This window comes from Oncorhynchus masou, chromosome 28, assembly GCF_036934945.1.
Source record: "Oncorhynchus masou masou isolate Uvic2021 chromosome 28, UVic_Omas_1.1, whole genome shotgun sequence".
Lineage (NCBI taxonomy): Eukaryota > Metazoa > Chordata > Actinopteri > Salmoniformes > Salmonidae > Oncorhynchus > Oncorhynchus masou.
Window position 1 is genome coordinate 56,212,927 of NC_088239.1, and position 11,848 is coordinate 56,224,774.

An 11,848-nucleotide genomic window follows, 5' to 3' on the forward strand; every position below is an offset into this window, starting at 1 on the left:
ATCTGCCAGTCAGCCAGACTCTTCCAGATCCGCCAGTCAGCCAGACTCTTCCAGATCCGCCAGTCAGCCAGACTCTTCCAGATCTGCCAGTCAGCCAGACTCTTCCAGATCTGCCAGTCAGCCAGACTCTTCCAGATCCGCCAGTCAGCCAGACTCTTCCAGATCTGCCAGTCAGCCAGGATCCGCCAGTCAGCCAGACTCTTCCAGATCCGCCAGTCAGCCAGACTCTTCCAGATCCGCCAGTCAGCCAGACTCTTCCAGATCCGCCAGTCAGCCAGGATCTTCCAGATCCGCCAGTCAACCAGGATCTGCCAGAACTGCCAGCCAGCCAGGATCTGCCGGATCTAACTACCTGCCTGAGCTTCCTCTCAGTGCCGAGCTTCCTCTCAGTGCCGAGCTTCCCCTCAGTGCCGAGCTTCCCCTCAGTGCCGAGCTTCCCCTCAGTGCCGAGCTTCCCCTCAGTACCGAGCTTCCCCTCAGTCCCGAGCTTCCCCTCAGTCCCGAGTTTCCTTTCAGTCCCGAGCTGCCTCAGTCCCGAGCTGCCCCTCAGTCCCGAGCTGCCCCTCAGTCCAGTGGGGTTCTGGGTGAGGACTACTAGGCCATGGTGGGCGGCGAGGGTGGACTATCCAAGGATGCGAGGAGGAGGGACTAAAACATTGATAGAGTGGGGTCCACGTCCATGGTGGGCCACCATGGACAGACGCCCACCCAGACCCTCCCCTATGGTTTTGGTGTGCGTCCGGGAGTCCGCACCTTAGGGGGGGGTTCTGTCACGCCCTGGTCGTAGTATATTGTGTTCGTCTTTATTTATTTGGTCAGGCCGGGGTGTGACATGGGTTTATTGTGGTGTGTTTTGCCATGGGGTGTTGTTAGGTGTTGGTTGTGTCGCTTAGTGGGGGTATCTAGCATAGTCTATGGCTGTCTGGAGTGGTTCTCAATCAGAGGCAGGTGTTTATCGTTGTCTCTGATTGGGAACCATATTTAGGCAGCCATATTCTTTGAGTATTTCGTGGGTGATTGTTCCTGTCTCTGTGTTTGTTGTCAACAGATAGGCTGTATAGGTTTTCACGTTCCGTTTGTTGTTTTTGTATAGTTAGTTATTTCATGTCGAGTTCCTTTTCATTAAAGAACATGAATAACCACCACGCTGCATTTTGGTCCGCTTCTCCTTCGACAGACGAGAACCGTTACAATTGAAAAGAAATTCTTTAACAGAAGCAAACAGAACAAAACTCTTGTTTGCAACTACACACTATATCAGTTAGATTCAGGCAAGAGTGTGCAAGACAGTATTGAATGTGTCACTCTGTCACATTGATTACTCAAAATTCTCTCAACCTGTTTACCTTCATTGTAAACCTTCATGGGTTAGATTAATGCAACCGTATGATGGATAAAGGGAAAATTTGAGTATTATGTAGTAGCCTAAACTTATCGATGTTACATTGAGCTGGGTGAATGGAATATGAATGACAGTCATCCAAGATGATGCAACAGAACAAGGTGACCGCCACTGACACACAATGACTATTGCAGCTGGAAACGGCTGTTTTTAATGGAACCTAGTTGGAACTCAACTTGTCTAAAGAAGGCCAGTTTTATTGCTTCTTTAATCAGGACCACAGTTTTCACCTGTGCTAACATAATTGCAAAAGGCTTTTCTAATGATCAATTAACCTTTTAAAATTATAATCTTGGATTAGCTAACACAACGTGCCATTGGAACACAGGAGTGGTGGTTGCTGATAATGGACCTCTGTATGCCTATGTAGATATTTCATTGAAAACACCCGTTTCCAGCTACAATAGTCATTTACAACATTAACAGTGTCTAAACTGTATTTCTGATCAATTTAATGTTATTTTAATGAACGAAAAATGTACTTTTCTTTCACAAAGAAGGACATTTCTAAGTGACCCCAAACTTTTGAACGGTAGTGTATGTTTAGATTTCATTTTGATTACTGTTACAAATGCAATTTGAGTTAATTGGATTCGTTTGTACATTTCTTGATTACTTGTGTTGTTTTGTGTGATTATTTGTGTACTTGTTTGACATTTTACTGCATTGTTAGGAGGTAGTAACATAAGCATTTCACTTCACCCGCTATAACATCTTCTAAACTGTGTACGCGACCAGTAAACTTTGATTTGATACACCACCATCAAAACATACATGTCAGACACGTATGCGTACACTCATACGCGCACGCAGAGAAAAACAACAGGAAAATAAGTCATGGCAAATGGTGTATTTATGAGCATGCATAAACAACCTAGGAAATACTGAACAAGACATTCCACTTTTTCAGAGTCCACATCTTACAAAGGCTATCAATCCATATTCTTCATTTTGTAAATTAGACTGGATAAATTTAAACACTGCATGAAAATGACTTTTTTTTATCATCCTTGTGCAAAACAAATCATGCTGACTTGCACAAATGCAATATTGTATCTATACATACAGGTCCAACCCAATTAAAAATATTTGTTTGTGGCAGCAAAAAGGCTACGGCTAAAATAGTTTGGTTCCCAAGTCCATAATATCACAAAAAAATAAACAACTAAAAGAGATTATCAGCAGAAGACCAATAAATTAAATATGTGAATGAAGGCATACACTAGGTAAACTCAGCAAAAAAACAAACATCCCTTTTTCAGGATCCTGTCTTTCAAAGATAATTCGTAAAAATCCAAACAACTTCACAGATCTTCATTGTAAAGGGTTTAAACACCGTTTCCCATGCTTGTTCAATGAACCATAAACAATTAATGAACATGCACCCGTGGAACAGTCGTTAAGACACTAACAGCTTCAATTAAGGTCAAGTTATGAAAACTTAGGACACTAAAGAGGCCTTTCTACTGACTCTGAAAAACACACACAAAAAATGCCCAGGGTCCCTCTTCATCTGCGTGAACGTGCCTTGGGCATGCTGCAAGAAGTACTGCAGATGTGGCCAGGGCAATAAATTTCAATGTCCGTACACCTAAAACAGCGCTACAGGGAGACAGGACGGACAACTGATGGTCCTCACAGTGGCAAACCACGTGTAACAACACCTGCAAAGGATTGGTACATCTGAACATCACACATGCGGGACAGGTACAGGATGGCAACAACAACTGCCCGAGTTACAACAGGAACACACAATCCCTCCATCAGTGCACAGACTGTCTGCAATAGGCTGAGAGAGGCTGGACTGAGGGCTTGTAGGCCTGTTGTAAGGCAGGTCCTCACAAGACATCACCGGCAACAACGTAGCCTATGGGCACAAACCCACCGTCGCTGGACCAAACAGGACTGGTAAAAAGTGCTCTTCACTGACGAGTCGTGGTTTTGTCTCACCAGGGGTGATGGTCGGATTTGCGTTTATCGTCGAAGGAATGAGCATTACACTGAGGCCTGTACTCTGGAGCGGGATCGATTTGGAGGCGGAGGGTCCGTCATGGTCAGGGGCGGTGTGTTACAGCATCATCGGATTGAGCTTGTTGTGATTGCAGGCAATTTCAACGCAATGCGTTATGGGGAGAACATCCTCCTCCCTCATGTGGTACCCTTTCTGCAGGCTCATCCTGACATGACCCTCCAGCATGACAATGCCACCAGCCATACTACTCATTCTGTGCGTGATTTCCTGCAAGACAGGAATGTCAGTGTTCTGCTATGGCCAGCAAAGAGCCCGGATCTCAATCCCATTGAGCATGTCTGGGACCTGTCGGATCGGAGGGTGAGGGCTAGGGTCATTCCCCCCAGAAATGTCCGGAAACTTGCAGGTGCCTTGGTGGAAGAGTGGGGTAACATATCATAGCAAGAACTGGCAAATCTGGTGCAGTCCATGAGGAGGAGATGCACTGCAGTACTTCATGCATCTGGTGGCCACACCAGATGTTGACTGTTACTTTTGATTTTGACCCCGCCCCCTTTGTTCAGGGATATATTATTCAATTTCTGTTAGTCATGTGTCTGTGGAACTTGTTCAGTTTATGTCTCAGTTGTTGAATCTTGTTATGTTCATGCAAATATTTACACATGTTAAGTTTGCTGAAAATAAACGCAGTTGACAGTGAGAGGACGTTTCTTTTTTTGCTGAGTTTATAAAGATATCAGGTATAATACATATTTTGTACACTTCAGTGAACATTCATGACTTTACCCAGACTGCATAGGTTTACTCATTGACTTTAACCCTCCAAAATACATTACATTTGGCTCACAAAGGCACAAACATAAGAGATCTTGCATGCATGCATGCAATGCACACACACACATGCACAGACATACACACATGCACAGACACACACAGACACACAGAGACACACACGCAATCATCTGCACATACCCACGTCACACACACACACCCATACACACACAAACACAGTGTCAATGGTAAGCCCAGGCCTGATGGAGACTTCTCACAGATGTTGTTCAGTCAGTGAGGCATGAAATAAGCATCATTACCAAACCGACAGTGTCTGTTTGGTTAATGCTTATTGCTGCAGGGAAGGCAAACAATATGGAATACACATACACATCTATCATGAAACTGCTTGCCTCAAACTAATCAAAACCTACTTTTGAAACTTATTTGGATAAGATAAATATTTAACCCAGTAGAAAAATCCCTGATCTAGACAACAATGATGCTATTTATTTTACATAATAGCCCATTTCAACGACAGCAGAAATATATTCATTTGGAGTCCAGTCCATCTCAACAATTGGTAGTTTTAACAATTGATAGTTTCCAGCAGAAACATACAAACAACATAATTGAAAGGAAATCAAAGAGCTTCCTAACATCTCTTTTCTTAATATGCAAATGGACCAATCATGTGTGGACACTTTTCACAACCTTTAAAAAACCGTTTCATACCTTCAAAGTACTGGGCAATATTTTGATCAAGTACAATTAAAAACATTTCAAAATACAAAAAGGGGTAAAGGTTGACAGACAGGAGGAAAGAGGAACGGGGGAAAAGAGGAAAAGGATGCAGAAGAGAAAGAGGAAGGTGAGGAGTGGTGGAATAGGCAGAAAGAAAAGAAAGAAACTGACAGCAGTGAGAACCAATAACATTAGATATACGCCAGTGTGGGCTCTCAAGCATTATGATTAGTTCAGTGGAAGAGAAAAGTTGGTAGAGACATTACAGAAGTCTTTGTAAATATGAATACATATCAACACTACCACATTTTCTTTCTTTGAGTCATCAATGATAAAAATGACTCCAACGAGCACATTTACCTCAAGTAACATTTACTGCAAATACTGTAAATGAGGTCACCCAGATAGGACCTAATTGTGTGTATAGAAGTTATTGTCATCACAGATAAAGCTTATATGTAGGTCTAACGCAGCCTTAGACAGTAGGCCCTGATCAGGAAAAACTCTCATCAGGAAAAACTCCTGGCCTTACTTATATGGCTTCATAAAGCCAGGCTTTACAGCTTCAAACAGGAGTTGAGGGCCTTGATAGATAGCCCTCAATAGAAAGGGCTCCAGCTGAGGGTCCCTATAGAGATGAGGGTCTGACAGGCACTGGACGACAGCCACACCGTCTCCACCAGGCTGAAGTGCAGCAGGCCAAGGGCGAAGCCACACGCCATGTCGGTTAGGTGGTGCCTACCCAGCAACACCCGGGACATGCCCACCAGGAAGGCCCAGAGCACCAGCAGGATACGGAGTGGAACGGCCAGGACCAGGTGGGAAAGCAGGAACTTGGACACCATGGCAGCGCGACTGGCATGGGCCGCCGGGAAGGAGTACACGTCCATGGCACAGTAGTCCAGGAAGCCCGGAGTCATCTCCCAGGGTCCTTTGCGTTTGATCAGCTTCTGGACACCGGCCACAGTCATGATGTCAAGTAGGAGGGCTGAGGAGGGAGGATTAAAAAAAAAGAATGTTGCATGAAAAAGCCCAATTAGATCAATTAACCATAGGGCAGTAGACCACAACACGCAATATCAGTAGTCAAAAACCCATGGAGATGAATTACATTCTCAATGATGTAATATCTGTTACAAGGCTAAGCATCAGTGGTTAAGCAAAGAGGCAGGCCAGGCAGTACCTCAGCAATGCCGCAGTGGATTTAACGAAGAGCCGAGAGTTTGTGGAACAGTAGCGCATCGCCTCACCCCCCCTCTCTTCCCTGTATGTGATCAGAATGTATGAGCGTCTATGCTACAGCATCCCAATGGCAACATTATCAGGCTAGCAGCCTAGGTACTCTATAAATAGGTCTGGAAGCTAGCACAGGACTGGGAGAGTTCTTAGCTTATAGTTAGTTCAGCTTTGGCTTAATTTATGTGCACTGTCTGTGTAGTCATTTGATCTGAGGCGACTGTCGCTGAGAGTATTTGCAAGTGAAATACTGAGATAGAAACATTTTCCTCCTCAAACCCTTGTAATAAGACTGTAATAAACTGGTAATAGATGTATAATAGACTTACTTAACCATGCTTGGGTGTGATATAGATACCTATGAATGATTTAAATATGTCTGACTTGATGCAGGCCTAAAGTTGGTATTTTCATGTCATGTCTTCTGCAGACCTCTTTTTTTAGAAGCATCCAACCCTCTTTGTGCAGCCCAAAATATCCCCACAATCACCACCTTTCATTTTTGATTACCCAGCTACCACCCCACCCTGTGGAATCTGTCAGGACTCAGGATTACAACATTGATTACGTTGTCTTCTTCCTGTACACCCACACACACATAACCCCCTAGTTCTGGACTAAAGTAAACTGTTAGCAATTAAAGAATTTACTGTGGTCACCGATATTAACATTACATGACATGGAATGGGACGAAAGAACTGGGTTAAGGATGAAAAAGGAAAAGGAATGTGGGGAAAATTAAAGAAGGCAAAGAGAAGAAAATGGACAGCATGGAAGTGAGTAGGTGGTACATTGGGGTCATTCTGGGACAGTGGGGACACAGCGCTGAGTCACTTGGAAAGAAAGCAATTGGTACCAACTATAGGACCCAGCTCTGCTCCCTGATACAGCCCACCTTAGCACTACTGAAGGTAAGGGAGGAGACCCATGGATTTCACCAGTCTAGAATGTTATGTACTGTATGATGCCCCTCAAAGCAAAAAGATGTGTATCTTTTCTAAAATCGAGCACACAGCCATGTAATCTTCATAGACAAATATTGGCAGTAGAATGGCCCGTACTGAAGAGCTCAGTGACTTTCAACGATGCCACCTTTCCAACAAGTCATTCATAAAATTTCTGCCCTGCTAGAGCTGCCCTGGTCAACTATAAGTGCTGTTATTGTGTAGTGGAAATGTCTAGGATCAACAACGGCTCAGCCGTGAAGTGGTAGGCCACACACAAGCTCACAGAACAGAACCGCCGAGTGCTGAAGCGCATAATGTGTAAAAAATCATCTGTCCTTGGTTTCAACACTTACTCCCGAGTTCCAAACTGCCTCTGGAAGCAACGTCAGCACAATAACTGTTCGTTGGCAGCTTCATGAAATGGGTTTCCATGGCCAAGCAGCTGCACACAAGCCTAAGAGCACCATGTGCAATGCCAAGCGTTGGCTGGAGTGGTGTAAAGCTTGCCGACCTTGGACTCTGGAGCAGTGGAAACGAGTTCTCTGGAGTGATGAATCATGCTTCACCATCTACAGTTTGGGTTTGGCAGATGCCAGGAGAACGATACCTGCCCCAATGCATAGTGCCAACTGTAGAGTTTGGGCGGAGGAGGAATAATGGTCTGGGGCTGTTTTTCATTGTTCAGGCTAGGCCCCTTAGTTCCAGTGAAGGGAAATCTTAAAGCTACAGCATACAGTGACATTCTTGATGATTCTGTGCTTCCAACTTGTGGCAACAGTTTTGGGAAGGCTCTTTCCTGTTTCAGTATGACAATGCCACCTTGCACAAAGCGAGGTCCATACAGAAATGGTTTGACAAGAATTGTGTGGAAGAACTTGACTGGTCTGCACAGAGCCCTGACCTCAACCCAATCGGACTTTTGGGATGAATTGGAACGCAGACTGCGAGCCAGGCCTAATCGGCCAATATCAGTGCCCTACCTCACTAATGCTCTTGTGGCTGAATGGAAGCAAGTCCCTGCAGCAATATTCCAACATCTAGTTTCAAGCCTTCCCTGAAGAGTGGAGTCTGTTATGGCAGCAATGTGGGGTCCAACTCCATATTAATGCCCATGATTTTGGAATGAGATGTTCAACGAGCAGGTGCCCACATAGTGTATCTGTCTATTTGACTGTGCCTGTCTATTCCTTGCAAAATTAAGTCAAAGAGAAGTGTAATTGAGAATTATACTGCATTCACAGCTCGCCTTAATCAGGATGTTTGTTTAAGCACAGTGGTTCCCTATCCCACCCTGGTTCACTATTAATGACCTGAACAATGACCTGAACAATGCCCCAAACACAATATCCCAAACGGTCCCAAATTGAACAGATTATAGACTGAACACAATACAGCTTCAGTCTACAGATTTGCAGTGTTTTTCTGAGTAATCCCACCTAAACCAGGCATCCGGCACAGGAGTAAAAATAAAATCCCTCAGGGGGGGATATGGTGAATTCACAGGTATGAACCAGTCAACATGGTGGGCCTAAGATAGCAAAGGGGTGTGTAGTAGTAGACATAGCTGAATGAGAATAATACACACACCTGTGGCAATCTGTTGGATGTGTGTGGGCCTATAGCACTTTTGAAGTATCACACGCACACACGGATGTACACACACAAACACACACATGCACACACACACACATGCACACACACACACAATTTGTCACAGTGGCCCCAATTTGTTCTGAGAAATGCATAATTCACTCAAATCAATCTGGGGGATAGTCTGCTGCTCTTCTTCACAGAAGTGTGTAAAAATAACCACCTAAAATGAGTTCACCATCTATGAGGATTCCATTACCTCTAGTTAGAGAAATCAGGGTCGTACTTTATGTTGGCTATGTCACATTCGTTTGACTAAAGCAACTGTAGGGAAATAACCTATTGATCCTATTTCAAGGAAGTAAGTATCATAAAGTATGTATTACTTTCATAAGGTACTTTGGAAAATTATTCTACTGTAGCTTCTGTAGTAGCTGCCATAGTGGGGATAAGAAGTACAAAGCAGTGTGTAGGCCTGTATCTTCATATAGGCCGATGCTTGACACTAATGATACTGACTTCACTGAGTCTTTCGATGTAGGCCCCTGGCTTGTTAAAATGTCTACTTATAGTTCTTCAGTCCAAAGTCAAATCATGATGTGTGGAGCCTTAAGCCTTGCACCTGTTCCCCAGGCCTGGTTCTGTGCTGGGTGATGGAGAGAGTAGAGACCATGGAGGGCTAGGATTTCATAATGACCTGCTTCTGATACTCTAAATGTATACTCTAGAATGCTCTAAAATCATATTCTGGTGGACAAGGACATCCTTTGGTGAGATGCTGTTAACAACGATGCTTTAAATATATCCTATATTGACATGGATTATATAGGCCTAATACAGGGCCTGGGTCCAGGGATAAGGAAATAGAGGAAAATGTGATCATATCAGTAGGCTACACCAGAGGTTCCCAACTTTTTTTGCCCAGGCCCCCCTTTTCACATTTGAAGAATGTCACACCCCCTTAGGAAAATGTGGTTGTTTTGGAGCTCAATTCCTGCAATTCTACATTGTTTAACAAGATGCATTACATATTTTAGGTAGGCTATATAATTATAATAATATTAATAATTATCATTATTATAATTTCCCAAATGGTATTCTGCTACCAAATATAGTTTATTATGATCATTAATATGAAAACCCAATTGAATTATAGATATTGTTTTTTACAGAAAGTAATTAATTCAATTGATAGTGACAGAGTCCCATATTGTATAAGATTACTTTCTAAGTAAATGAGGGTGGGCGAGCCTTAGGTTGGGGACCCCTGGTCTACACCTATTACAAATGCACTGATAGACACACTATAATAACCAAGCCATTAAAGAAGAGCTGAGTCACACATGTAGCTTACAATTCAATAACATAATTATTACACAATGTGTTTTGGGTACAGAGTGAGGAGTGCATTTACCAAGTAATAGATTGACCAAGACCTCTTGTCCAGCCAGCGTATTACTTCTTGTCAGACACACGATAGTGCCAAAGATCCACGTGATTCCGTGCCCTGTAAGCGCGAGCAGGGTGATCATGGAACGAACGCTGCCCCAAGACGACGACGTGTAGGCGCAGACCCCCAGGCGCTTGGACAGACAAATGTCAATGGCGAGGAGGGAGCTCATCGCTATCCCTTTGAAGGAAGGGTTCAGCTGGATACAGTCCTCATCGGGCAGTTTCGCGGGTTCTTTCCGATCCTTGTTGGCACTGTCGGTAGGTTCCTGCGGGTCGCACGGTTGGCTTGCTTGGTGTTTGGGTTGGGCCGGTCGCCTTGCGGTGCCACGGGTCTCAGAGTTAACGCACCGGAGAGGCTGATTCAGGGACATGAACTCGGGTCTGCTCAGGACGTTGTTCCGATCCCGCGTCCTGGACCTAGAACTCGGAATTGCGGGCATTTTGGATTGGTCTCACTTTACTACGTTTCAGAAGGACAATTTCTCGTTTTACGCACGGAGGCTAAATGTCCAAAGCTAAGCCCTGTCGCCCTGTCCTTCCCCTCCTGTGGCCCTATCAGATATATTTAGCCGGTTGGAATGCGCGCAGCCCATGCTGCTGTGTTTAGCCTGCAACGGGATCCATGCAGACATGAAGAGTCTTGATTGACATCTGCCTGGGCCAATCGAACGAGACACAATCTACAGAGAAAACAGAATGTCATCATCAGCTTTTAACATGGCATGAACTAAAATATACAATAATGAGCAACTAACATGGAATAGCATAGAGGTTTTGTCTTAATCCTGAACGGCAGGTGCAGTGGTGCAGTAGGCCTATCACGAACAGAAACTGAAGACACTGGTTTTATGCATAAATAGATGGGCCATATTGTACGTCTGTTATGCTCAAGGAGAAAGACAAACGGTATCATCTTACCAGGCCGAAGTATAGGAATGGGCTATCGTTCAGATCTCTTTCGCGCGCTGCACAACACTGGCTCTTGGATTGGAATTTAGAGAATGCGGAACGAATTCTAGCTAGACAGTGTCGAGTTAATTAAAGGCAATCAACAAATCCATAGTCATCTCGGCGAGCCAGGTAAAATAAATGCAATATTTAGAAAACAATGAGAGCTCTTGGGGCCGTGTCAGTCGTGGACATGACGTAGCATACGCAACCGTGCTCATTCACGGACACGCTCTTCGGGATGGGAGTTCTCCAAGGTTCTTAAATTGACAGCAACAGAGACACACACTCAGCACGAACCCATGGCACGTCTTCATAAATTTGGCAATGACCAAAAATAGAAGAAAATAAACCGCAAATCAAGAAGCAATAACAAACATTAAATTATGAAAATTGACTTGATCAATTTCTTAAAAGGTTTCTTCTCATGAGGATTGAGGAGCATACATAAGTGGGACTATTATAAGGCGAAAAGCATGGGAAGCAATTTAATTCAAAGTAGGCCTAAATGTATATTATTTTATTTTGATTAAATATTCACCACTGTATTTTTTATAATTAGACATGCAGCCAAACTGATGTGAGCTATCGCCTATAACATCATCAAAAACAGATATTCGCTTAACATTGACATATAGAATTGGCCTATTATAGCCTATAATTATGTTATATTTAATAAGCGTAGCGAGAAGCCATCACTACATTTCCCAGAATGCTTGCAGTGGTGAGGGGAAGTGTCGTCTCAAAGGTACTTAAATAAAGGAGCTGAAGCTCAAGCCGCTAGAA

The 11,848-nt window shown here is 43.9% G+C and overlaps 1 protein-coding gene across 1 annotated transcript; it reads right to left on the reverse strand.

Moving 5' to 3' along the window:
- Window positions 1-2,237: 2,237 nt before the first annotated feature.
- LOC135517952 (inactive phospholipid phosphatase 7-like) lies at window positions 2,238-11,272 on the reverse strand. Its single transcript, XM_064942692.1, has 3 exons — window positions 11,033-11,272; window positions 10,077-10,794; window positions 2,238-5,877 (listed from the first exon to the last, which is right to left on the reverse strand). Exons 2-3 carry the CDS (start codon window positions 10,552-10,554, stop codon window positions 5,489-5,491), a joined length of 867 nt encoding a protein of 288 aa, XP_064798764.1. The 5' UTR covers window positions 10,555-10,794; window positions 11,033-11,272; the 3' UTR covers window positions 2,238-5,488.
- Window positions 11,273-11,848: the final 576 nt, after the last annotated feature.

Excerpts from the sequence above, each read along its gene's own strand:
- LOC135517952 (XM_064942692.1), bottom strand. The coding sequence starts at position 10,554 with ATGCCCGCAATTCCGAGTTCTAGGTCCAGGACGCGGGATCGGAACAAC. Across the intron at positions 5,878-10,076 it reads CTTGGTCAATCTATTACTTG|CCCTCCTACTTGACATCATG; the intron begins GTAAATGCACTC and ends CTCCCTCCTCAG.